This window comes from Lynx canadensis, chromosome B4 (assembly GCF_007474595.2).
Source record: "Lynx canadensis isolate LIC74 chromosome B4, mLynCan4.pri.v2, whole genome shotgun sequence".
Classification (NCBI taxonomy): domain Eukaryota; kingdom Metazoa; phylum Chordata; class Mammalia; order Carnivora; family Felidae; genus Lynx; species Lynx canadensis.
Genome location: NC_044309.1, coordinates 132,901,609 through 132,928,030, shown reverse-complemented (window position 1 = coordinate 132,928,030; position 26,422 = coordinate 132,901,609). Strand labels below are relative to the sequence as shown.

Sequence of the window (26,422 nt, the reverse complement as noted above, 5' to 3'; positions counted from 1 at the left end):
GGTCTCCCCAACTTTTATTTCTGAGTTTGCACAGAACAGTACCTTCTTTATCAAAATAAAATGTAAACTGTGCCATTCTGAGAAGAAACCTGCTGTGGTGTGTGGTACCTTTTTCATTTTTAAATTTTATTTTTAAGTCACTGTTGCCTCACTGATTGGATTCTGTTTACAACATGTTCCCCGGTTCTGAAAGAGCTATGATTTGCCTGCCAACAAATTCTTGATGAATGTCAAAGGTATAACCTTACTTGTGCTAATTCTATTTAAATCGGATGAAATACTAATATCAGAAGAATTTTATCAGTTCGCCTTATAAGTTTAATTTTAGCTCCCCAGTTTTTCACGAGAAGGAAATTTTATCAGTAGAGCTAAACACCTCAACTCGGACGTATTTTAACAGGTTATAACTTCAGACACATGTATCACGCACAGCACGTACACACCCTTTAACTAGCTTTTAAAACTTCCTGATGGTGGAACACTGGACTGCCATTCATAAATAGTAAGAGACCACTTTGGACCCAGAGAAAGTGGAGCCTAGCTCTACGATCTACTAATTGTGTGGTGAGCTCTGGGACACCGTCGAAACTCTAGGATATCATCTGTCAGGCAGGGATACGAATATTTATCTGTCTTGTGTGCTTGCTGTGAAAACAGAGGGTAAGGCAGGACCAAACCCTACCAGAGGCTCAAAACACGACTGGAAGATTATTTTTTTTTAAGGTGTTTTTCATTACTGAACAACTTACCAGAACCATATCCAGGTATTGGCCCTTTGGTTTGAAGGTCTGGGAGCCCCACATTCAGAGCGTTGGGTACCATGTTGTCCAGATGCGGCTTGGGCCCAACGGGATGAGAGGGCGAGTGCTTCATGCCGGGCTGCCTCTGCTGCTGCTGCTGCTGCTGCTGCTGCTGCTGTTGCTGCTGGAGAGCGCTCACCATTCGAGCCAGCTGGAGGCCAGGAGGCCAGAGCGAGGGGGAAGCCGAGGGAAAATGGACACATGATAAGCCAACACCCTGAGCCTCCTAGGAAAAGACTGCGTAGGATTCACGTTCTGCTGTCGGAGGTTAAGCAGAGATGCAGCCCTCACACAGAGCACCAGAGGGACCCTTCCAATCCCACGTACCTGCTGCTCTTGCTGCTGGCGCACAGCTTGAGAAAGCTTCCTCTGGTTCTGTAGCAACTGCTGTTGCTGCTGCTGCTGCAGGAGAAGCTGACATGCCTACAAAACAGGGAAGGAGAGAGCGGAGCAAAGCTTCCTAAGCCGGACGTACTGACACACTTGAGGGGGTTGTGCATCTAAGGGCAGGTTGTGGAATCCAGTGGCCGGGAGGGAAGTACCACTAAGTTCCTGGTCTACTGGTCACATTTACCTCCAACTGAGCGGATACATTAACCCTTAAGCACGCATAAAATAAAGCGAATCCAAATTAAAGGAAAAAAACCCCTAAATAATCTTTTTTTTAGCTATAGGGGGAAAATCTGCTACTCACCAACTGAAACTGGGGAATTTGTGGAAGTTGGCTCAGCATGGCAATTTGTTGAGGAGATAACTGGGGCCCCACATTGAAAAGACCTGGATTCAGGCCACTGTTGGGAAACTGCTTGAGCATTGAGGCAGAAACCTAACAAGAAAAAAGAGGACTCTTTCAGAACTTACTAAAATAAAACTTTTTTTTTTTCTGTAAAAAGAATCTTAATAGGTCTAAAGCAAGTGTCGATTGCTTTCCTTGAAAAATATCTGTAAAAAATACTAAATCATCCGGAGAAATACACCAAAATGTTAGCGATGGTTACGACTGAGCAGTGAGATTATAAGGGCTTTTAGGGGCACCTCACTGGCTCAGTTGACAGAGCGTGTGACTCTTGATTTTGTAAGTTCGAGCCCTGCATTGGGTGTAGCGATTACTTAAAAATAAAATCTTAAAAAAAAAAAAAAAAAAGCTTTTAAATTCTTTACAATAAAAATTATGAATTCATAATCAGGAAGGCTTCTGAGAGACAAAAAAAGTGTTTTTCTTTTAATTTTTTAATGTTTTATTTATATTTGAGAAAGAGACAGAGAAAGACAGAGACAGAGAGAGAGAGAGAGAGAGAGAGAGACAGAGCACGAGCGGGGCAGGGGCAGAGAAAGAGAGGGAGACACAGAATCCAAAGCAGGCTCCAGGCTTTGAGCTGTGAGCACAGAGCCTGATGCGGGGCTCGAACCCACAAACCATAGGATCATGACCTGAACCAAAGTCAGATGTTCAACCGACCGAGTCACCCACGTGCCCCCGAGACAAAAAAGTTTTTAATAACAATGTGACTTTTGCTTGAGAAATTGTTCCTGTAAATGGACCGTAAAACAAAATAGATCAAACTTCATAAAGCTACTAAATAAATGCCTAAAACAAGGTATTTTTGTTATACAAATAAGAAAAATATGTTGACCTGTAAGTAAGAGACACTGGAGTTTCAATTCATGACTTCTCACACCAAACACTCAGAGTCGCAGAGCAAAAGGGCCTAGAAGGTCAAATGACCCAACTGGCTCCTTCTCCACGGTTTTCAGGAGTGAGTTGGGCTGGGCTACAGGAACCTCCAGACAGAGAAAAGCCTCCCTCCCGTCTTTGGACTGCTCGTCTAAGATGTTTTCACGGGGCTGAAATGAGTTCCTTGCACTTTCATCCGCTGAGCCGACTGAATCAGCTGGTTCCGTGGGTGGCAAGCAGCACACTGGTCAAGAGTCTGCTTCGAGAGGCAGACTGTACGGGCTGTCATTTCGGAGCTATGTGACGCAGGGCAAATTACTTACTGAGCCTTTCTGAGCCTTGTTTCCCCTCCAAAACTGAACAACAATAACTTTAGTGACGGAGGATTTTATGAGTTAATCCACATCAAAGGCTTAGAAATGCACTCTGTTATATGCACAGGGATGGTTCCTCAAGTGTCTAGAGACAATTACAGTTTCTTGTGTCTCATCTTCAGGCTAAACATGCTCACTTCTTTCACGCGTATCTCATCCAATTTCTCAATGCAAAGCCCACAACAGAAAGCCATTTTCTAGAGTAGCTGAGGACTGAGTAGACCTGGCCATCATTAACCATTCTGTTGAAAGCCAAGCTTTCTATTAACAATGCCTGAGATCTCAGTTTCTCTGATGATCACAGCCTAACTCCCAACTCACATATTAAGCTTATTGTCAATTAAAATCTATAATATTTTAAAATAGGTGTTGCTCTCCTATGGAATATTTAAGCAGCTGGGTTGAACTGTATTAATATATGTTTTGATCTTAGGACCTTATCTTTATGCGCATAGCACATAGATGTTTGATAAATATCTATTAAATAGGTGAATATTATATTTCATTTAATTAACTAATTTTTTAAATGTTTATTTTTAAATTTATTTTGAGAGAGAGAGTATGAGAGGGGGAGAGGGGCAGGTGGAGAGAGAGAGAGAATCCCAAGCAGGCCCCAAGCTGTCAGTGCAGAGCCCATGAACCGTGAGATCATGACCTGAGCTGAAATCAAGAATCAGACGCTTAACCGACTGAGCCACCCAGGCACTCCACTAATTAATTTTTTAAAGATTTAACTTCTTTTTTAAAAAAAAATTTTTTTTTCAACGTTTATTTATTTTCGGGACAGAGAGAGACAGAGCATGAACGGGGGAGGGGCAGAGAGAGAGGGAGACACAGAGTCGGAAACAGGCTCCAGGCTCTGAGCCATCAGCCCAGAGCCTGACGCGGGGCTCGAACTCCCGGACCGCGAGATCGTGACCTGGCTGAAGTCGGATGCTCAACCGACTGTGCCACCCAGGCGCCCCAAGATTTAACTTCTTAAAAAGTAATCTTTACACCCAATGTGGGGCTCGAACTCACAACCCAGAGACCAAGAGTTGCATGCTCCACTGACTGAGCCTGTCGGGTGCCCCATGAATAGTATATTTTAGTAACAGTCACACCACCAAATTCTTTTCTACCCTATTATTCCACTTATGTTCGGTTTGTGTTTCCCTATCTGGTCACTGATGGGAATGCTGAACTTGATAGAGCGGAGGATAATCTAGTAGCCTGTCCCTAAAAACTTCTTTCCAATCTGAGGGTGATCCAGCTGGGAAGAGTCAATCATTTACTAATTCACACGAGTGTTTTAGCATTTACTTTATATTTTTTCATCTTGTCTAAAACAAAGAGACAGCTTGTCAAATGGTTTGTCAAAATAGAGATTTCAACAATGTCATTCTTATCAAACAATATTTAAAACTAATCAATAAAATGAATTAAGACTTGTTAGCAAATTTATGATTCTTGATTTCCTATCATAGGTGCTCAAAAAGCCATCTTTTTGATAATCTAGTGTAGATTACCAAAGTCTAATCTAGATTATTATTGCCTAGAATTGGCACCAGTTCATCAGTATTTAAACCACTTCCTTTACTGTTTCAAAAGTTGTTTAAAAAACTTCCCCATTCTCTTCACTTCCTTGGAGGGGAGGGGTGCCTCTTTCCTATTTCTACTCTGAGGCTCCACACAGAGGGACATCTACCTTGTTCTCTGGGCCTCCTGCCCTTTTTTCCTGGCAGCAAACCTATAGGGAGGGTTGCCCCGTTCCAATTACTACTGGCTAAGTTTGTAATTCAGTATTAGGAAGCTCACATTCTCCAGGATCTGCATTCTCAGTGGTAAAGGGGATATTTTGGCCCCACATGCCTTCCTCTTGTCTTAAAAATTCAGTATTTGTGCAAGAAAGAAGAGCAGTCATTATTAAATTCCCCTTGAAGATCCCCAGCATTCCTCAAAGATCACAGAAGGGCTCTGCGATTCCTTTCACAAACTGTTTCTCTGTCGTAGGATTTAATTTGTCTCAACCCTTTTGGTTGAACGACTTTATCCTCAACAGAGACGACAAAAGCGGTGCCAATTTTATTCTCACTTAATTTAACTTAATTTTCATTTAATCATTTAAAACATACACAAGTAGTCCAAAGCAGTGACTCTTTTTCCAGTCACTGATTTGCACCAAACCGAATTCTGAAGACTCTTTCAATCTGCCTATTGTTTTGCAAGCCTCCACTTATTTTACGTTCTAATCCCCCAGCACAACTCTTACACATTTCCATCCCTGCTTGCTACCCTTACTTTCCAGCTTTTGAAAATACCCCTTTAAAACCTGAGTCATCAGAAAGCTTTCATCAGAAGACCCACTGGCTGTTCCCACTGTATCTTTCTTTAGCATAAGAGAGTTCAACGAACGCTTCTGACTCACCGTCTCCGCCACATTCTCAAGAATACCTGCCTACCTTTCCTTTGATGCTTTCTAGTCTAGAAACAAGTTCAAGTCTCCTGTCCAGGGCTCACCAACTCACTTTCTTCCAAGATCTCAGCCACTTTTCACCTAACCCATTAACACTATCATTTTGGGAAGTATTTTGGGTAAAAGTCACGGTTCTCCTAGCTGTTCCTCTATTCTCTAAGAGATGCTGAGTGTTGCCAACCAATGAGAACATTTGTTTGATATTCTATTTTAACGGTTGGACCCCTAGCAAATGTGAGCTCTGGGTGAGCACACCACTGTACATTGTGCCTCTGCACGAGTGTTTTTTTTTTAAACATTTATTTATTTTTGAGAGACGGCAACATGAGCATGGCAGGGGCAGGGTGAGGGGAGACACAGAATCGGAAGCAGGCTCCTGGCTCTGAGCTGTCAGCACAGAGCCCAACGTGGGACTCGAACTCACAGACCACAAGATCATGACCTGAGCTGAAGTCAGATGCTTAACCGACTGAGCCACCCAGGCACCCCATCTCTGCACCAGTTTTATGGCCTGCGTGAGGGACTTGGTATTTTTTTTTAAATTTTTTAAATGTTTACTTTTGACAGAGAGAGAGAGAGAGAGAGAGAGAGAGAGAGACAGAGCATGAGCAGGGGAGGGGCAGAGAGAGAGGGAGACAGAATCGGAAGCAGGCTCCTGGCTCTGAGCTGTCAGCACAGAGCCCGATGCGGGGCTCGAACTCACAGACGAGATCATGACCTCAGCCGAAGTCAAACACTCAACCGACTGAGCCACCCAGGTGCGCCGAGGGACTTGGTATTAAGAAAGAAAAAAAAGCCTGGGTGGCTCAGTCGGTTGAGTGTCCGACTTTGGCTGAGGTCATGATCTCATGGTTCGTGGGTTCGAGCCCCACATCAGGCCCTGTGCTGAGAGCTTAGAGCCTGGAGCCTGCCTCCAATTCTGTTTCTCCCTCTCTCGCTGCCTCTCACCCACTCGCGCTCTGTCTCCGTCTCAAAAAAAAAACAAAAAAAAACCTTAAGAAAAAAGGTAAAAAATTCAATAATCTTTAAGCATTGATTATGGGTTGAAATGATCATTTATGTTGGCTTAAAGAATACGTACTATTAAATTTAATTTTACCTGCTTCTATTTATCTTTTTAAATGTGGCTACCAAAAACTTGAAATTACATTATGGGGTTTGTGTCATACTTCTATGGGACAGTGGTGCTCCGAGGCCATCAGCATTGTTTCTAATTTCCCTTCCAAAGGGAAAGGATTCTATGATTCATGGGAAATCTACTCTGCTTATTTTGTTTTCCAACCTGCTGGCCTCCAAAATAAATAGCTATTGTCTGAGCTCTTTCTTCCCACTTCTCGGTTCAGTTCTAAAAGCTCTACTGAACAAATCAGCTGGTCTCTTCATCGACCCATTTCTCTTCAGTCTTGAGACAGTAGGACATCCTTTGCCAAGAGCCCATTCTTCCCACCCACCTCCCACATTCCTATCACTTGATATTAGCGACAGAAACTACCATTCGAAGTAAAACCTGCGTATGATCCAGCAGTACCCTAGGAAACAAATCCATCCTAGGAGACAAATATAGGAATCTTCACAGCAGCATTCCTCCTAATAGCAGAAACCTGGAAACTACCCAAATGTCTGCTGGTGGTGGAAAAGATCAATGATGGTATATTCACGTAACAGAGTACTATATGAATCATAACTGACCAAATCAACCTGGGGAAATCTCAGAAACAGTATCAAGTGAAAAAAAAGCAGAGAAGGCTATAAACTGCAAGTTTTTGTCACATCAAGTGCAAAAAAGGCAAAATGAAACTATATTGTTTAAAGACAGGTACAGAAAGACTATAAAGAAATGCTAACACAGGGGCCTCTGGCTGGTTCAGTGGGTGGAGTGTGCTGGCTCTTGATCTTGGGGTTGTGGGTTCAAGTCCCAAGTTGGGTGTAGAGGTTACTTAAAAATAAAATATTAAAAAAAAGAAAAGAAAAGAAAGAAATGCTAACACAAGGTGTTTTTATACTTAAAATTTAATTTGAATGCCAGTATCTCATGTGTGCCATGAAGTGACAGTTATAATAACTATAAAGGTTATACTTTGAGGACTTCCTGTCTAGCTCTGCCCCATGTTTCCCTCCCCCAGACCACACATGCACTGTCCTCCAATGAATACAAAAGGACCAGAGAGAAGCACCACTAGGCTCCTGGCAAATGGCTATTCATACCTGGGACTCAGAGTAATTAAAGTGCAGGTTGGCACATTCCCGTAGCAGGGAGTTAATTATTCTGGCTTAAAAGCCCTTCAACCTCCAGCTGCGCTGGAGAAAGGGAAGATCTAGTTGGAGTCAATATGGCATTTAACAAAGCACTGCAGGTGCAAAATGACAGCAGTTTAAAGCAAGACAAAAGCCTGGTAGAATAGGTTACGTTCTGAATATTTGAGTAACAGGAGGAAAAAGGCAAGGCAGAAACCCAACGCCTGGAATATCTGTAACAAATCTTAAAGATGAGTTTCAGTGTCTTCTTCCCATGTTCACACTGAATACTGACTGCCCCTAAAGACAGTTAAAATGGATGTAAAAGTTGGTATTTTCAAAAACCGTAAGTGTTCATGTACTTTGACCCATAAATTTCATCCTGGGCAACTAAATTTGGAAATAATGTGGGCAAAATATCTATGTATAAGGATCGCATATAAGATCTAAGTATACGGGTTTCCCTACTGCATTATTTAGAACAGTGAAAAGTTAGAAATAATTTACTATCCAATAATAGGCGAAGAGAATGTCCCAGGAAATCAAAGTAAGTTTACCTGATGGAACATTATGCCTTCTTCATTAAGAACAATCAACAGGAAAACTATGTAGTAACAGAGGAAAATACTATGTATGACCCAAAGTTAACACAAACAGTAGGATATAGTGACCATGGATGTCATGATGTGGAGAGTATGTCTGGATACGAAAAGTCTGAGTAGGGGATTTTGTAAAAATAATCCCTGTCTTTGCATCTGGGTTGGGGGTTTCTGGAAGAATTTTTTCTCCATTATCCAAACTTTCAGTGTGGTTATTATATTGCCTCTACTTAAAAAAAAAAAAAAAAGCTATCCAGCTCCTTTGTTTTTTAAAATATGGAAATGTTAGGGAAAAAAACCTGAAAAATCTGAAGTTTTCATTGTTTAATATTCTGCCCCCATTATGCATCAAATAATGTTAACCATGTTTTGCTAAACAAATCCCAAAAATGTAGAACACAAATACTTTTCTTTCCCATGCACAGCAGATACTTTGGTCATAAAGAGATTGGCAGCCTTTAAGACTCTCAGACTAAGTTTTTTTCCTAACAATTTTCTACTTTCTAAATCATTCTGAAATGCGTCTTCCCATGATTTGACACATATTTACTCAAAATGCATGATGCCCTGCACAGTTGTGGATGTTCAGGATCCAGCAGTGAACAAAGTAGACACAGACCCTGCCACTGTGAACCTTAACACGCGCCTGGGGGCGTGACAGCCAAGTGGTGCCATACTGTCCTCAGCCCGGCCTGGGAAAGCCTCTCCCAGAAGGTGCCATGGAGGCAGAGATCTGAAGCAAATACAGATGGAGCCGTGTGGCAATCTGGGAGAAGAGTGTTCTAGAAGCACCCTTGGTGCGCTGGGGCCAGTTGAGTGGAGAGAGGCAGGTGTGGGTGGGGGTGGCAGGAGGTCACCAAGAGCGTCAAAAACAACAGCAAAGAGCTGGCTTTGTATTTTCAGTGAGAGAAGGAGCGATGAGAGGTTAAAGTAGTGACATGATTTACCCTTAGCTTTCTGTGATGCTGGAAAAGCTCCACCTCTGCAGTATTCATTCCGTAGCCACCAACCAGGCATGTCTATTTAAATTTAAATCAATTAAAATTAAAATTTCAGTTCTTCCACTCCACTGGTCACATTTCAAGTGCTCAGGTGGCCTAAGGCCTACCCTGGATAGCGTGGTTTTAGAGGATCAGTCAGAACGCTGGGTGGAGAACAGACTGGAGGCAGGCAGGTGTTGTATATGACAGGGCAGGACCAGTCAGGAGGCCATTTCTAGGAAAGAAACGGTGGTCGCTCGCCATGGGTCATGTTAGAGGAGGCGGTAGGGAAGGGTCAGATTCAGGACAAAGTTCTAAAGGGGAATTTGTTGATGGACTGAATGTGGACCGTGAGAGGCCTCACCACTAGCTCTGTGGCCTGTGGCCCAAGCACCTGCAGAGGGGAAGTGCTGCTTACTTAGAGGAAGGGGATGTTTTAGAGGGGAGTATGGGATGAAATCATGAGCTCTGTTTCGGACATGTTGACATGAAGTGCCTATAGGGTATCCTAGCAGAGATGCCCAGAAGCCCGTGGAATTGAGAACGGAGATCTGGGCTGAAGACTCAGTTTTGGCCCTGTCATACCTAAAGTCATTTGCTGGGTGAAGTCACCCAGCAGTAGCTGCTGATGGTGAGGAGAAGTTCAAGGACTGTGACTGGGTCACTCTGATTTTTTTTTTTTAATGTTTTTATTTATTTTTGAGAGAGAGAGAGAGAGAGAGAGCGCGCACAAGCAGGCGAGGAGCAGAGACAGAGAGGGAGACACAGAATCTGAAGCAGGCTCCAGGCTCTGAGCTGTGAGCACAAAGCCCCACTTGGGGTTTGAACTCAAGAGCCATGAGATAATGACTTGAGCCAAAGTCAGATGCTTCACTGACTGAGCCACCAGGTGCCCCTAACATTTAAATGTTGGGGAGGGGAGGAGGAGCTTGTAAAGGAGACGGAGAAAGAAAGGCAGGTGGAGAACCAATATACAAGGTGTCCAAAAACCAGATGAATGAAAGTTTCAAAAGGGACGACATGATCAACTATGTCAGATGCTGTGGATATGCAGAGTAAGGAGAGACTGGAGAGGTGACTGCGGTATCCCACAACACAAAGGTCATCTGGGACCTTCACAATGTCTTCATTCCCACTGCCACCTCCTTACCCGGACTCCTGGACTAGCCTTGTAACTGAGCTCCTTTGCTCTCGTTAGTCTGCCATTCAAATATGTCCTCCACATTACTGTCAATGTTATTTTTTCCAAAACCTAAGTTTTCCTACATTGCCGCTCAGCTGAACAATTTTGCCCAATGCTACATTATCTATATCAGCAGCAGCTAAACCTTAGGGTGCAGATAAAAATCAACAGGGGGTTACTAGGCCCTAACTCCCAAGACTGTGTCTCAGTAGATTGCAGAAGACCTGGAAACTGTGTTTAAGAAGTAGCCCAGATAACGGTTACAAGGGACAGAGTCCAAACTCCTTAGCAAGGCAAAGAAAGCTTTTCCAAATCTGGTGCCAAACTCCCTGACTAGTTTTTTCCTATTCCATTCTAGACAACATCTATATGCTTCAACAAGCTTAATCTAATTATTCAAACCGACTGCATTTTTCCAAATATGCCATGTTCTTCCAGATATTACTGCCCCTTGTCCTCCAAGATGCTCCTGCTGCACATTTAAACCTGGCTCTGCTCAGCAAACTGACTCATTCTTTAAGGCCCAGCTTAAATGTCACTCCTAGTGCACGGCCTCGCCCAGCTTCCAAACTGTGTTAAGCATTTCTACATCACATTTATCATGCTGCCTGTTTGCTGAGTGTTCTGCTATCACCCCCAGCAACTCCAGGAGGCTGTGTTAAGAGGCCGTGGTTTCTCCACCGTGTGAGGCCAACACACTACCAGGCACACCGCAGATAGTTGGTAACCACAGGATTGTGGCCTGACATGTGGGAGGGAGCTCATGGAGTTAGAAGACACAACCACTGTGGAGTGCTGGGGAAGTTAGGAACAGCTCTTAAAGGACAGACTGCCACCTGGGACCTGGAGAATGACTGGCACTTAGAGCGGTGAGGAAGGAGAGACACTTAAGAGGACTCCCAGACACCCAGGGCAGGACATGGAGACGAGAGGGCAGGGCGAGGAACATTCCTTCCTTTACTAAGACAGTTACAGACTCAATGTCAAAAACAGAATTTGAAATCTATAGGTTATGGTTAAAAAATACACACACACACACACACACACACACACACACACACACACCTTTGAAAGAAAGAGAGAGGGTGTACACATGAGCAGGGAAGGAACAGAGAGGGGGAGAGAGACAGAATCTTAAGCAGGCTCCAAGCTCAGCACGGAACCTGATGCGGGATTCAATCTCATGATCCTGGGATTGTGACCTGAGCTGAAAGCAAGAGTCGGACACCTAATGGACCGAACCACCCAGGTGCCCCTCAAATAAAATGTTTTAAGACTTTGTCTTAAAAGATATTTCAAAAAACAAAACAGCAATAAAACCTGACCCTTTACAATCCACTGATTGGACCTAGTTAAGTGCCCCGCCCCTTTTTGTCGGAAGGGATGAACTCCTCGCTTTTGATCTCAGTTCACCGAAGGAACATTATGAGGAGACCAAGGTCCCACGCTGAATCCTCACACGGGCTCACCAACTCTGATGTTGCTCTTCGGAGCCACTTTCTCACAGACATACGAGGGGCTCTGTGGCAGACTGGCACAAATCTGTCACCTGGAGCCTGCAAACAATGCGCTGCACATATCCTACTAAGAAACAGACCTAAAGGGTTTCCCAAACAAAGGACTGTATCCCGCAACGCAGAGCTGCTCCATGAGGAAGTCTCTGCTGCTTCATCTGTTCTCAACACGCCCCTGGAGCATCTAGCCAGTACTTCAGCATCCAGCTCCTCAAAACGTCTCAGAATACGTCAGAACCTGGCTACTCTCCCATTTACCTGCCGGGGAATCCTCAAGGGCAACCGATTTCAGAATACTGGCACATCAGTACCGTGCAGTACTTGTACGGCAGTTTCAATTACACGCAATTAAACCAATGCATGCAGTACTGGAAAAAATACGGAGAGATCGAAAAGGAATGTAATCATAATGCTTTTCATAGAAAACCATCTTTGTGTGTACGATACAATACAACAAGGAGTTGGACATTTTGTTCCAAAAATCTTGATCTGGATTTTTTACATTAAAAATTTTGTTTAATGTTTGTTTATTTTTGAGAGAGAGAGAGAGCACGAGAGCGAGCGAGCACGAGTGAGGGAGGGGCAGAGAGAGAGGAAGACACAGAATCTGAAGCAGCCTCCAGGCTCCGAGCTGTCAGCACAGAGTCTGACACAGGCTTGAACCCATGAGCCATGAGATCATGACCTGAGCCAAAGGCGGACGCTTAACTGACTGAGCCCCCCCGGTGCCCCAAGACTTTTTACATTTTAGACATTTGGGTAACTATTATTCCTTTTCTGCTTTTTCTGCCCACAAAACCCAGTTGGCAACTGGGCACCGCCTGTAGAGGCTTTACTGCTGAATCGTGGAAACATAAAATCGCTTACCTGGGGGGAAATAAACTGGGGAGGCACTTGCGCCCGGAGATTAGGAGAAGAATTTAGCGGCTGCACTGGCGTGTGCATACCTCTCGATTGTGCTGTGCTATTTCCAAACAAACCATGATTGCCACCCTGCAAACACAACAGCAACAGTTAAGTCTTTTTTGTTAACGTAAGAAAACGTGAAAAAGAGACAGTTCTGGCTTTCTATCCCTCAGAAGAATCATATCCTGTGTTCCGTGGAATCACAGAATTTTATGACCGAAAAATTCCTGGTCTCGGAATGCTTGGGAAAATTATCCAAATCAAACCATGCACACAGCACCACCACCCCTGCAGTCTGAGGCACTCTATAACCGAAAGGCTTGCATTTGGTCAAATGTTTCAAAAAAGCATTTTTTTTTTTTTTTTGGTAATTGAAAGGTATAGGCAATATAATGTTTATTTCGACTACTCTCTTTTTTTCTTTTAAAGACTGGGTTTACCAAGTTTATTCTCAAATCCAATAATCTGAGCTCCACCTTGAAAGGCACCTGAGCACAAATGCAGGCTTCTGTATAATATCAACTGTAAAACAACACTATGATAGTAATGTCTCTGGCTTGATTAGTTCAATCACAGAATCAGTGCCACCCGCTTGTAGTCTAGCTCCTTAAGAACTCTACTCCAGATCTAAACAGGCTTTCCTATCTTGGGTCTGCTTGATCCCTTCCTTTGCTAGATGACAAAATCTAAATCAAGAGTGAGATTTAAAAAAACAAAAGCAGAAAAGGAAAAAGTGAAAAACCATTATGGGGCACTAAAAAAAACCTCATTACTCACCTGTAACTTTTCATTCCAGTGTATGAATGCCAGCCTGGTAAAAAATAAGCTTAATTCCCTGATTTCTGGAGGACGAACTCACTGGACCACTTCTAGGCTATTCCAATCAAAGAATTACAGAAAACCAGGCTATATGATGGCCCTTCTGACTTGTTTCGAGCGGAGAAAAGCCCTTCAGCCAAAAAAGCCATATTTGATAACTTGACACTGTTCCTTCTGTCTGAGGAAAGTTTCTACACCATCTTCACTTGGCCTTGAGGCCTAGCTCAGAGCTCATCCTCATAAAGGAAGGCTTCCCCCAACTTTCTTCCTCGGTTCACATTCAAATTAACTGACCCACCTATATGTTCTCAAAACACTTAAAGTCATTCTTTGATGGCATCAGCAAGTCATGTTATAGTTATTTTCCATTCTGTCTTTCAACCACCAGCTTAATATTTCCTTCTCTGTATTCCCAGAACTCTATAATAAAGTCCTAGTCTGTAGGATGCTAACACCATGACCCACCAATTTCATACACTTGGCAACATCCTACTGCACATCCTTAGTGAAGGCAGCTGGACCACTGCCTATATACCTAGTCTGTGTATTCTGAACGGAAGTCACCAACTTATCCGTGGCTTCACGGGGATTAAGGTAATTTTAAAGAAGAATTTTGGAACAGCACCATTAAGTTCTAGAACACTAACGATATTTCAATGGCTTAATGATTCAAAATAGATTAAGGGACTGCTACTGGAAAATTAATGAACTTAAAAGCACTGAAAATAAAAATGGCTATGAACATAAAGTGGAAAAGACAATCAAAATCTGTGTCTATGTCATAAAAGAAAATCAAAGATCTACCATGAATTTTAAATCTCCTAAAGGACTCTTAAAACATGAAAAGACCTTTAATTCTACAAACTATAATGTCTCTGCTTCCCCTGACTTACTAATCAAAATTGTCACTCTAAGGTGATGTGGCTTGGCTCTAACTTTTCTGAGATCATGGTAGCTGGTAGCTTACCTACTGATCATTCTCAAGAACACAAGAAACATTTGTTTCATTGAGAATATTCTGCTAAGATGATTCTCATACTTCACTATCAAAGTAATGACCTTGGACGGGTCCTTGGATGGTGGGGTTACTGGTAGCTGAAGTCCTTCCCAGAATCCATGTTTTAACTGGTCCAAAACTGCTTTGTGAGGATCATTTTAAATTCCAACTGCTCTTTTGGTAAGAAATATTAAAAGAAATTTCACTTTTTTTTTAGTTCTTGTGAAATCAGGCCCTACCTGCACATTCCCAGTGGACAGATGCCCCCTACCCCCACTGGAGGTTTCAGGTTTTCTTTATCAAGTATCTCTAAAATCGTATCAAGCCCTGTGATACGTCCAATATGGATAACAGTACAGATGAGTCAATGGCAGTCTATCAAACAACACCTTCTCTCTTTTTAAATATGAAACCTGGCACTGTCATTTGCTTTCTTAGCTTAGAAGTAGCTATTTTGCACACTAATATGTCTAGAGGCAATCATATAGATTCAGTTTTTTTTTTTTTAAAGTATGTTTAGAAATTAGGAAAGCGGTCATCAAACGCTATTTATATGTTAACCACAGTTAATCTGGTTATTTCTACAGCTTCACTGTTATATGATGACCTGAGTCCAATATTTATTGGTGATATTTGCCTCAACTACAGTGTTTAACTCAGAAAGGCATATAAATTAAGAACAGTGTTAGCAAGCTGACTGAAATCTGTGATTTTAAAATAAAAACCTCACATTTTAATTTTTAAATAGGAAGTATATGAAGTCTGCATGAAAATAGTCACGTGCGAAAAAAGTCGTGATCATATTTAGTTGATTCACAATGGACTTTGTAGCAATCCATAGATTCAAAAAACAAAACAAAAAACCAAACCAAAAGAAATCAAAGAGGAATGACCTTTTCTTAGTGTCCAGTGCACGGATACTTCGGCTGGTTTATGTTATGCTAAAAATTATATACTAATGGCATTTGATAAACATGTGATCCTGTGGGCATGTTTATAATCATTACTCAAGAGTGTTAGGGTAACTTATATTTTGTATACCTCAATCCTAAACAAAAAAGCTGCCCAAAACCACTGATGTAATTATTTCTTCTCTGTTTATAAAAGCAACGCACATCTACATTCTCTATGGAAACATTAAGAAATACAGGGAAATATAAAAAATAAAGAAAACAAGAAATTACCCAAAACTCCCAAACCAGAGATGGTTGTCTCCCAAACCAGAGATGGTTACTGAATACATGGATATAACATGATCCATTTAAAAAATGTGCTAAGGCAACAATTAGAAGCGTATGAAAGACCTGCGTGTAACTGGAGGACTATGGTGTGAGAGAGGTTTTACATCATCCTTTAACTTGTATGTGAAAGCCCTCATGTGGAAACAGAATGGGTACAATTAATAATTAAACATCCTTCCATGATATCCTGAGGTGAAAGCCACAGTGACAGGTAAGTGGTCACAGAACTGTGGCTAGGAAAATATCATCCCTGGAGTCACCGTCACAAGGGAATTGTCTCCAAATTCCTGGTTTTCTCTACAAGAACTACACAGGAGCTGCAGTGACAGCCCCTCAGGCTGCCTTAGGCCCGCAAAGGTGAGAGAGGGGGCCTTTGGGGGCCAGCCCTGCCGGTCTCACCCAGTGCACAGCCCTTCCTGGGACCACGGAGACGCACCCCTAGGGAACGGGGTGCCCCAGGCTGTTTGCCACATCTGAAAAATATCAAGTCTTCCCAAAGCTTCGTTCTCTCATATCAAATTACCTTTCTCCGGTTAATTATTATATTTTACGCTTAAGGACATTAGATTTTAAGATGCTGTAATGCTCAAGTATTTACTCTTTACTAGTTTTGCCACTGTTTTCTAGTTAGAAGTCTTATCAAATTGAACAGACTTCAAAAGTATCACTTGCCATTCAATCTAACGTTAAAAATGGCAAATAAGTTGCTAAGGTAGGCGTAATAAGATACCTATGTAGCCTCTTTAACATTTTCCTAAGCCAGTTATTAGTTAACTTATTAAATGTGAACTTATGACCAAATATGAGAGGACTAAAGAAACAGATTGAAAATAAAATCCATGTTGAGAAAACATGAAGAGAGATGGGTTCTATGGGCTGAAAGATCTAAAGCCTAATACTTAGCATCATTCTGTGCATTCAGTAATCAACAAATTTCCCAAGACAGACAAAAAATGCAATAAACTGCAGACCAGGGCCAAGGCGAGGCCACAGCCGAGCAGTTATAAATTTGAGAGGCCTCCTTACTTGTCTAGCAGCGAAGTTTTGGGGGTTGAGCCCTGTGCCGATTGCTCCAAGGCTGACGTTGGGTAGTGTGGAACCAGAGGGAGACAGCTTGTAGCTGGGAGAAGGGGAGAAGGGAGAGCAGGGAGCCTCATCCCCAAGGCACCCATCTTGATTGGAGAAAGGCAAAGTCAGCTGAAAAGCAGTAGGAGTTAGCCAATCACAAGGAGTGTTGGTTAGTGAAGCAACAGAATGCAAGAAGGGACAAGAGAGAAACACTAGGAACAAACAGAATTAGAGTGTATTAGCAATAAACGAGGATGGAATTTGGATCTGGTAAGAGTCATCACACTTGGCCCAACAGACACCATCTGTCATCTCTGATCCAGATTTTTTCTTATTCTCTAAGTCAGTAACACATTCTGCCCATTGCGTGAAGATAAACGTTGCCAGACACTTTATTTTTATACATCTAATATCGATTACTCTAACGATGTGGCTGCTGGAACAGAAGCCAGAGTAATCTTGTGAATCTGTTGCTGCCTGGACCAGCATCAGTGGTGTCAAAAATGTGCTAGATCTAAAACTTTCAGTTTTAACTGCTTTCTGAAGACCGGGGCCATGGAAAATCTGTATTCTGAATCAAGGAATGATCTCCTCCATTAGAACTGATAAAAATCAAAACAAATAGGTATAAATGACACATTGAAATCAGGTACTTGAGAATTTGGACAGTGTACCACTGTAACTAAAAATAGGTCACTGGGGAAATGGAGAGAGAAAACAAAGGAAGTCTCTTCGAAACATCAAAAGACCAAGTTCTGGGCCATCTTGACAAAGCTAGAAGGCAAGGCTTTGGGAGATACAGATTGTTTACACAAGATCCCAAATTTAATTTCTCATTGCAAAGCAGCAGAAAAAAGAATTCAGAATAAATTTATCTCTAAAATTTCTTCTACACATTTTGAGTGTGCATTTCTTCTACTGTAAAAAGTCAGACCATATACCCCCTCCAAGTTTCATAAAATTTCCAAAAATTCAGACCACCTTCACCATACTCACATGCTAAGGACAGATGGTTCTAGCCACTGCCCAATCACCTGTTGACATTAATTGTTTTCACGTCACCACTTAAAAGCAGGTGATGTCTGCGTTTTGCTCATTAATTAATTCAGTAATTCTACATTTCCTCCTGGAATTAATTATAAAAAGAACAAATGGAAACCAAAGTGGTTCACATGAATTATTATCTCAAAGGATTCAACTCACCTTCTCAAAATAAGGCCCACTATCTGTGGTTCCCATGTCTTTGGAATTAGGTGGACGGAACCCAGATCGATCCTTCCTCATGATATCATTAAAATCCCCGAGATTCATCGCTCTCTTGTCCACGTCAAATTTTTTATCTGGAAGGCTCCCTGAAAAGTAGCACAGAAGCAGTGAAAATTTCAAGAACCAATGTTTTGACCAGGAGTGACCAGTCCCGGGGTGTGTCAAGTGTAAGACCTCCCGGAGGTGTCAAGTGTAAGACCACGAGAGATCTTGTTGGTTGAGGCTGCTGGGGACCCTCCCTGGAGCACATGTGGATCCTTTTGTTTCTTTTTAAAAGATCTGTATCTGTTGTAGCTTGTTTTCAATGGAAGACTGAAAGAGAGACTTAGGGCCAAACTGGTAAAAATCCAACTAAAAAAATATCCTAACTGGTTATTGATGTGTTTGAGGAGTATAACTGGCTCATAAATTCAAATGTCCTCAGTGAGAGAATTTGTCTCTTGCTGCTATTAGCATCTGCCAGATAAATGGGTAGGGTTGGTTGTGAAACAGTTACTGGGGATAAAGAGGCCTATTAGGCACAGCTGTGACCCTAGAATTTAGAACTCAGACGTGAACACATCAAGTGAACAACGTGATTTCCTAGGTACCATGATGGTCCTCTTTTCTTCAAAGCTCTGGAAATGTGCTATTGTACATGGGCATGATCAGTACCCCTGGAAGCTTACGTTTTTGTTATTCTTAGACTTTTTCTTTTTTAAAATTTACTTGTTTATTTTGAGAGAGAGAGAGAGAGAGAGAGAGACTTGCGAGCGAGTGGGGGAGGGGCAGAGAAAGAAAGAGAGAGAGAGAATCCCAAGCAGCTTCTGCGCTGATAGCACGGAGTCCGACTCGGGGCTTGAACTCACGAACCATGAGATCATGACCTGAGCTGAAATCAAGAGTCGGACGCTTAACTGAGTCACCCAGGCGCCCTGTCATTCTTAGATTTTAAAATATCATCAATCAAAGGCTATTTCCCTTATGACCCAGGACTGTTTTACTTTCTTCTCGGTTTGACTCTCTTTAAGGTCCTCAAAGTGAGCAACAGCATCACGGTGAGGAGCCCACAGACTAAGGGCTGACACGGCATCTGCTCCACTTGCACTGGGACAGCTCGTCAGTAATGAAACATCTCGGTGCACACGCGACGAGAAATCTGAGAGTGGAGTCTGGCGGGGCCACAGACATATTTTGTTCGGCCACACACCACAGTTTTTAAAATCTGAATTAGTTTCCAGTATTTAAAAATCAGGATGTCAACATATGTCTGAATTGCTGACAAAGCTGGGCCTTTACCCTCCAAGGCAACAACTGCCAAGGGCGGTCAAGTGGCCGCCTTACAGGTGGCCTCCAAGTCCCAATTTCTTATACCTGGCATACCCCACTCCTCTACGTTACTTTCTTGGATCCTGCAGCCATTTCAGTCTTCAGTCCCTACCTAGTGTGTAGGACGATCCTTCGTGTCTGCTGACTAGCACCCAGCCCAGTCAAATGGAGGAGGGAACCAACGTGACATCATTAACAACAATATATCCCGTTCACATTAGTGGAGTGATACACACCTACAGACAAATCCATTTTGCTGCTTGGATTATCTTCAGTTTGACTCTGAAAAATAAGCAACGGTGAGGGAGGATTAAAGGTTTGAATTCAATGTTTGAATCAGAGAGAAAAAAAAAAGGCATTATTTATGTGGGAGTGACAGCTTACTAGTGGGACCACACAAGGTCCTTTGATGTGAACCTTACACGGGAATGAAGACAATATCATTTATAATATGACTAATTTGATTGCTGCTGGGTCTACATTTGTAAATTCGATTTTCACATAGAATCAGTCAGTTTCAGCAATTCTACAGACAGAGCAACAGCTAAATAGCTGCTCAGAGAAATAAAACCCTGTCCTCAAGTTCCAGTCGGCTCGGGATCAAATTCCAGGAGTGTCAGCCAAATGACGACAACTTCTTCTCGTGACTTGTCAAGTCATGAAATCTGGAAATGTGCAGCCAAGTCAAGCCGTTTGTCTTTTGGCAACCAGGGACGGGGTGTCCCCACGATGTTCCCAAGAGATTAAAAAAAAAAAAAGAGAGAGAGAAATCCTACAAGAATTCCCTATATAATTAATTATAAATAATTTCTCTAGTTATTGTGCAGTTGTTGTCATTTTCAAAAGTATAATATTAAAACTGGTACAGGAGTAGTCAGGGAAAATTATGTAAGTTTCAAGGGCCTGGCTCTTTCTTCCCCTAACCACCTAAGGAAAAGGGTACAAGGACTACAAATTCAAAAGTCATAACCTCTAAGTATTGGAGTTATTTCATTAAAAATAAGAGAAAATAAATATCGCTCAATCCAAATGAGAAATATTGTTTAACCAGTTTCCAAATCTGTAACTTTGTTTTGTTTTTTAAATTAAGACAGATTTAAAGTTTATTTATTTATTTTGAGGGGGGAAGGGGCAGAGAGAGAGAGGAAGAGAGAGGATGCCAAGCAGGCTCTGCACTGTCAATGCAGAGCCCAATGCAGGACTTGAAACCATGAACTGTGAGATCATGACCTGAGCCAAAGTCAAGAGTCAGATGCCTAACTAAGCCACCCAGGCACCCCTAAATCTAGAATTTTGAACTATATGTGACAATGGTCTTAACATTTGTGCTAAAAGTAAAAGATGGGGTATATTATACACAGGAGAAAATGAAACTTACCAGCAATCCCATATTTGAAAACTGTTTGGCAAGAGGATTCATCCATGAATCATTGTTTCCTCCTTTCAGTGAACACTATAGAAATGAAATGTGTAACCTCAGAACCAAATAATTTATTTTATCTCACTTCACAGCTGAGTTGCATTTAAGTACTGATTGAAAATGCAGAACCAACAGTTTACCTTTTTGAACCCAAATCTCCCTCTATAACTGTGGTTATTTTGATATTTTCAGTTAGTCTGGAAAAGTTCTCTAGTTCTATCTATGTTTTCATTCTTATTTTATTCGTCACACTGAATTAGAAGTAACTGGAAAAACATACAGTCAGCTGGTGTTTTTACCTTATAAATAGAAGAAGGTCAATATCAGATTTTCTAAAATACAATGTTCGCATGCTAGTACTTTCCCTTTTAGTATCTTCTTGTAACCTAAGCCAGTTTGTATTAAAAGAAAAGAAAGAGTTTGATGCTAGTGCCTATTATTTGGAAAATAAATAGGCACTAGCCTATTTAAATAGGCTATTTAAACTGGTCATTAGTCTCTGTGTGGATACAATGAGGACTCATCTATGCAGCGCTTCATCTGCTTGTTACGTAGTATAAAGGACATGGGTCCCCAGTGGGAAAGACGCCTAGCAAAAGACACCATCCCTGATCTTACTGTAAAGCAAGGCGGAGGTGAGTTTTTATTTCTTAAGAAGGGACAACCTAGCGTCTCCCTGAAGAGGACCCCTATCAGCTCCACTTTTACTTCTGCAGAGAAGGCAGGTTGGACTATGATGAGGACTTGGTGGGGAGAGGTGGTGATGGGGCTTTGTGCATTTGTGCATTCTTCAAATAAAAACTGTGTTTTGATGATATTTGTTATGTCGATGTTATTAATTCTTGGAAGCGAGTAAGTTAATTTAAGTTCAGTTACAGGTTTTAAGGTCAAAAAAGCCCTCAGTGGAGGGAGGGGAGAATTGGTAGATTTGCTTAATGTGAACGGAGTTTCAGTTTTGCAAGATGAAAAGAGTTTTGTGTCTAGATGGTGTTGATGGTCACATCGTCTAGTGTTGAATGGTGCTGAATGTACTCAATGCTACTGAACTGTGCGCACTTAAAGGTGGTTAAAACGGTACAGTTTACGTTGTCTGTATCTGCATCACAATCAGTTAAAAAAAAAAAAAAGGCCCTCAGATACAAAAGGTCAGAATTGTCAGTCATGGGGCAGCCTGAGTGGGTGAGCACCTTCCCCCTGGTCACTTCTGGTCAGTAAGCAGTCTCCCTTGACTGCCTTTTCATTCCGTCTCAATGGGAGTTTGTAAATGACAAAAACAAGACCACAACAAGCCAGATAGCCTGAGAGTACAAAAATGCTGAGGAGTTTACTGAATAATTCCTTTTGTGACTAGGGTGAACAGAAAGAAGTCCTCAGAAGGGAAATTGTAACGGGCGCTTAAACAGGATGTCTCCAACAAGAACTACCTGTGTTCTTAGGCTATCGAGTTACTATGTTCAGAACAAAATTAATATCCTACAGCAAAAAGTGATGAAGGCGCAGCCCCCTTAGCCAACTGAAGACCTTCTAGGACGGCCCTTGGTATTTGAAACCAGGACAATATTCACTGTGAAGTTGAAATTATATGGCTGCCCACTTCTAATTTCCATCAATTTATCTGTGGAAGGGAAAAGAACACCTCTGCTGAGAGAGTGGTTCAGGTTCAAAGACCTGTTCTACATTGAAACCAAAGTCCTCATCGAATTAGGCACATCAAGGGGGACGTGGAGCTGCTCCAAGATATGGAAAGCCAACAGCTTTCAAACGCAAGCTGGGACGGGACGTAGGCACATCACCTGGTTGCTGCATCAGGCTTGTGCTCCGGCACTTTGCTTTGCTGGGAGGACGGTTCCGGGTTTTGGAATTTCCCGCATCAGAGAAAAACCAATCACGTTGATTGCCACTGGAAAAGCTATCTTACTTTGGTTTCTCTTCTATATATCATGGGGACTTACCCTAAGGCCTTCCTTGGTTTTAGAATGCAAAAGCATAAAACATTTACAAAGTGTGCCTTGAAAGCTTCTGAAGAATTATAATATGGAAACTAAAAGTGAAAAAAAAATCTCCTGTCTCTGAAAATTCCACTTTACCCACAGCAACAGCTCTGAGGTTCGAGGTTTCAAGGTCATGGGGAAGGAAGATGAGGAGTAAAGAGGAAGTACTCAATTTGCTCTTAAGAAAATATTTTTCCCCTTACTTAGGACCTCAGGGCTCCTTCCATTAGAAAATTCTCAGTTCTGCCTTCTAAGAATGAAGAAACAAGCTCGAACTTTTCTAAAGTGGGCTACCTTCATCTGCTTCTTTCCTCCTTGTCCCCAGCTTGCTGAGTTGTGGGAGGAAGCACTTCCCTGAGAGCCGGCGGTGTTCCAGACTCCTCCATCGTCCTCCTCTTCCCAGCTGGGATGGCGAGTTCCCGTCACTGGACCGTCACTCTCCCCCCAGCCATCTTGCATAGATTTGGAATCTTTAAGAAAAAAAATGGAGGGACTGTATGCAACAGCTACATATAACAATAACCACAACGATTGGTCCTTATGAACACGGCATTCTGGGATATTTGTCATCTTATCTAATCCATCTATACGGCCAGGCAAATATTCTACCCCCTTCCACATTCACATTACTCAGACAAAAGATAAGTATAACTATAGCTTTAACTACAGAGGATCCTGAAGAATGGAAGACTTTCTTAAAAATCTGGAGAAAAGTGCAAGTTTTGTGATGGAGGAAGGGTGATTCTGAGGTTGGGAAAGACACCTAAAAATCCTGACAGTACTGCTGAAGTACCTCCTTGTGCCAAGGGTCTGGTTAATATCTTCCACCAGCATTTCGGGTCTATTTCAAGTCTATGGCATGGTATTTCCCGTGATGATACAACCAGTTTTACTGTGAAAATCATGATGAAATCAAGGTCTTTATAAAGCTATTTCTATGCAGTGAAGGAGACTGATAATTTTTAAACTGCAGTCAAATTAATGACACAAGAATGAATTTCTAGAATACAGCAATGATTATACTTCTTCATGGGCACTGGAAGAGTCAGAAATATCACACAATAAAACTGATAACAGAATTATTCTCATTCAAATTTTGAGAATTCGATATGACCACACTTTAAAAATAAAAGAAGATAATTCTTTAAGTCTGCAATATGGCAGAAAAGAGATGTTGGAATACTTTTTAAGAAAACTACAAACAAGTGAAAATGGGCACTTGAAACTGAATTTTTCAACAGAGGAACTTCCTATGAGACATTCCATAGCATCGGTTTACAAAGTTTTGCAAACTGCTGTGACAACACGTTGCCAGCTGGATCAAGTAAAGCTTAGACTTTCAACGATTATGAATAAGTGTGACATGCTTTGTATAAAAAATCCAAATGAAGCAATCTTTGTTGGGTTCAAGAAACCTTCAACGTTCCTATGTGGGTGGGAGTATGAGAGGAGACACAAAGGGACAAGGAAAACAGAAGGGTGAAGTCACTGGGCAGCAGAGGCTATGTTCCACATTAAAAAGCCAGGAAAATCTTTTTAAATTATACTAACAAAGGGGCAAAAATGCAAAATAGATATGGTGAGCAGTATTTAAGTTACTGGCAAAAAAAAAAAAGGTACCACATCAACATTTCAATTCTGGCCAGATACTAAACCTAACTTAAAATAAAATCAACAAAATTAACTTATGACTTCTAGTTCAACGTAAACATGTTAATACCCAAAGCTAAGTCACGGCCACTTGTTACTAATCATCTATTAAAGGTTCACGGTCCTGAATCTCACTGAAATGACAGTTTAAACATTACAGCAGCCCTCACCAAAATGTCTGACCCCCGAATTAATGGAAAATCCCTCACAGACAATGCTCTAAACTTACTAGGTTTCATGGCATTTGGAGCGTTGGAGGGTGCGTTCCCCCAGCCCGTGGTCGATGCTCCAGTGTCGTCCATTTCGCCCCACCCAGGACTGCTTTCATTTGGCTCACCCCAAGCTGAAGTACCATTATCTGGAGCAGGTGGTGTGCTTTTGCTCCAGACTGTAAAGAAAGAAAATGTGTCTCTAAGAATGATTTGTGAAATGAAACATCTCAACATCCAGGGGTAGGGGGTGGGGAGAAGGTGAGAGGAACAGTCACTCCTATGTTCTGCTGGTAGAAATACAAATACAGAAATACAGTTGCCTTGTAGGGGGCAACTGGTATTGTTGCTTTAACTTCGGGCCCAGTAATTCCGTTGCCAGGAAATTATACCATAGATATACTTGGAAAGTATGTGAAATGACACGTACAACAACGCTCTATCGCTGTTGAGAACGCTTCGGAAGCAACCTAAATACCTATCAAAAAACGGCTAGTCCGACCAATCGCGTCATCCATGAAATCAATACTGTACACAAAACAAAAGACAAAAACGTACATGCTAACATGGAAAGTTTTAAAGTAGGGTGAAAAAGGCAAGGCGGAGAACAGCAATTCCTTCTGTGTCAAATCTGTAAAGGGGAGACAGATTTTGGTACAGGTAAGGAACAAAATTTTTGAATGAGACACAAAACTCTAAAAGATTACCTGTGGGAAGAGATTCTAGGGGCTAAGACTCATTTGTATATTACATTTTGCTTTTCTGTACAGTTTGGAGGTTTTTACTATATGGATAATTTTTTTTTTACATGTTAGCAGATTTTATGCTAGATAGGGACTTAATGAACAATCTTTATTTCCTCCCTCATACTTTTCAATATTTAGGGGGAAAAAAAGAACTAGTTAAAAGCAATCATTTTGTAAGTGGCCGTAACTGCATTCACTGAACACTCCCCAAGGCTTACTCAGGGAGTGGGTAACTAACTATGATTAATTTTAACTAAAAAACAAAAACAAAAAATACCCCATCTGAACAGTGCATTCCCTTAATTTGTTGAATTCTATGCTTTATGGGGACATTCAAGTTGATAGTGCCAAAGATGATATTACCAGCATTACTTTTAATTTATCAGGTATGATGTTTCTATTCAAACAAAGGAAGAAGAAAAGTTTAATTCGGAGCAAGTGATTATCAGGAGAGAACAATTTCTTTTACAAAGCACTCCACTTCCAGAGGTGATCATTAAAAATCATGTGGAGAGTGACTGAAGCCTTCCAGACCCCAGCTGGGCTAGAGCATTCTGATGGCCCCAGCAAGAGCAACAAAATACTTCCCCTTTGCTGGGGAAGGAGAAACACCGAGGATGTGTCCACGGGTAGAACTCGAATGGAAACCAGGTCTATTTCTGCTACTATTTTAATTCTTCACTTTAAAACCTGGAGTGTAGTTTGTTTAGTGAGCTGTATTTTTTGGATTCTGCAGACCAATACAATTAAAAAAAAAAAAAAAAACCCACACAAAGCAAAAAAAACCCCAAACTTTGGGAGACTAACACAGGGATGGCGTCTTTTCGCTTCTGCCAAGAAAGAACATTAAAATGTACCACCAGCATCTGTTATTGCTATCATCTCATAAAAAAGGAGATTCTGTAAACAGCAGAGTAGGGTTAACGTAGGAAAGATTTCCAGAACAAGGCTGAGTAAATGAAGCTTAATAATAATGCCCTGCTTTA

General features: G+C 41.7%; 1 protein-coding gene across 20 annotated transcripts in view; it reads right to left on the bottom strand.

Moving 5' to 3' along the window:
- TNRC6B (trinucleotide repeat containing adaptor 6B) overlaps positions 1-26,422 on the bottom strand; it is a 258,256-nt gene that overhangs the window by 32,400 nt on the left and 199,434 nt on the right. For 19 of the 20 annotated variants that reach the window (XM_030320703.1, XM_030320711.1, XM_030320706.1 and 16 more), the window contains 9 exons: positions 24,711-24,869; positions 23,126-23,301; positions 20,799-20,873; positions 19,657-19,702; positions 18,050-18,198; positions 12,683-12,808; positions 1,495-1,626; positions 1,128-1,223; positions 750-951 (listed from right to left, as the gene is read on the bottom strand). In XM_030320703.1, the coding sequence (XP_030176563.1) occupies positions 750-951; positions 1,128-1,223; positions 1,495-1,626; positions 12,683-12,808; positions 18,050-18,198; positions 19,657-19,702; positions 20,799-20,873; positions 23,126-23,301; positions 24,711-24,869 (1,161 nt within the window). Of the gene's footprint in view, positions 1-749; positions 952-1,127; positions 1,224-1,494; positions 1,627-12,682; positions 12,809-16,804; positions 16,976-18,049; positions 18,199-19,656; positions 19,703-20,798; positions 20,874-23,125; positions 23,302-24,710; positions 24,870-26,422 lie in introns of all 20 variants that reach the window. The other variant, XM_030320721.1, reaches the window with a different exon arrangement.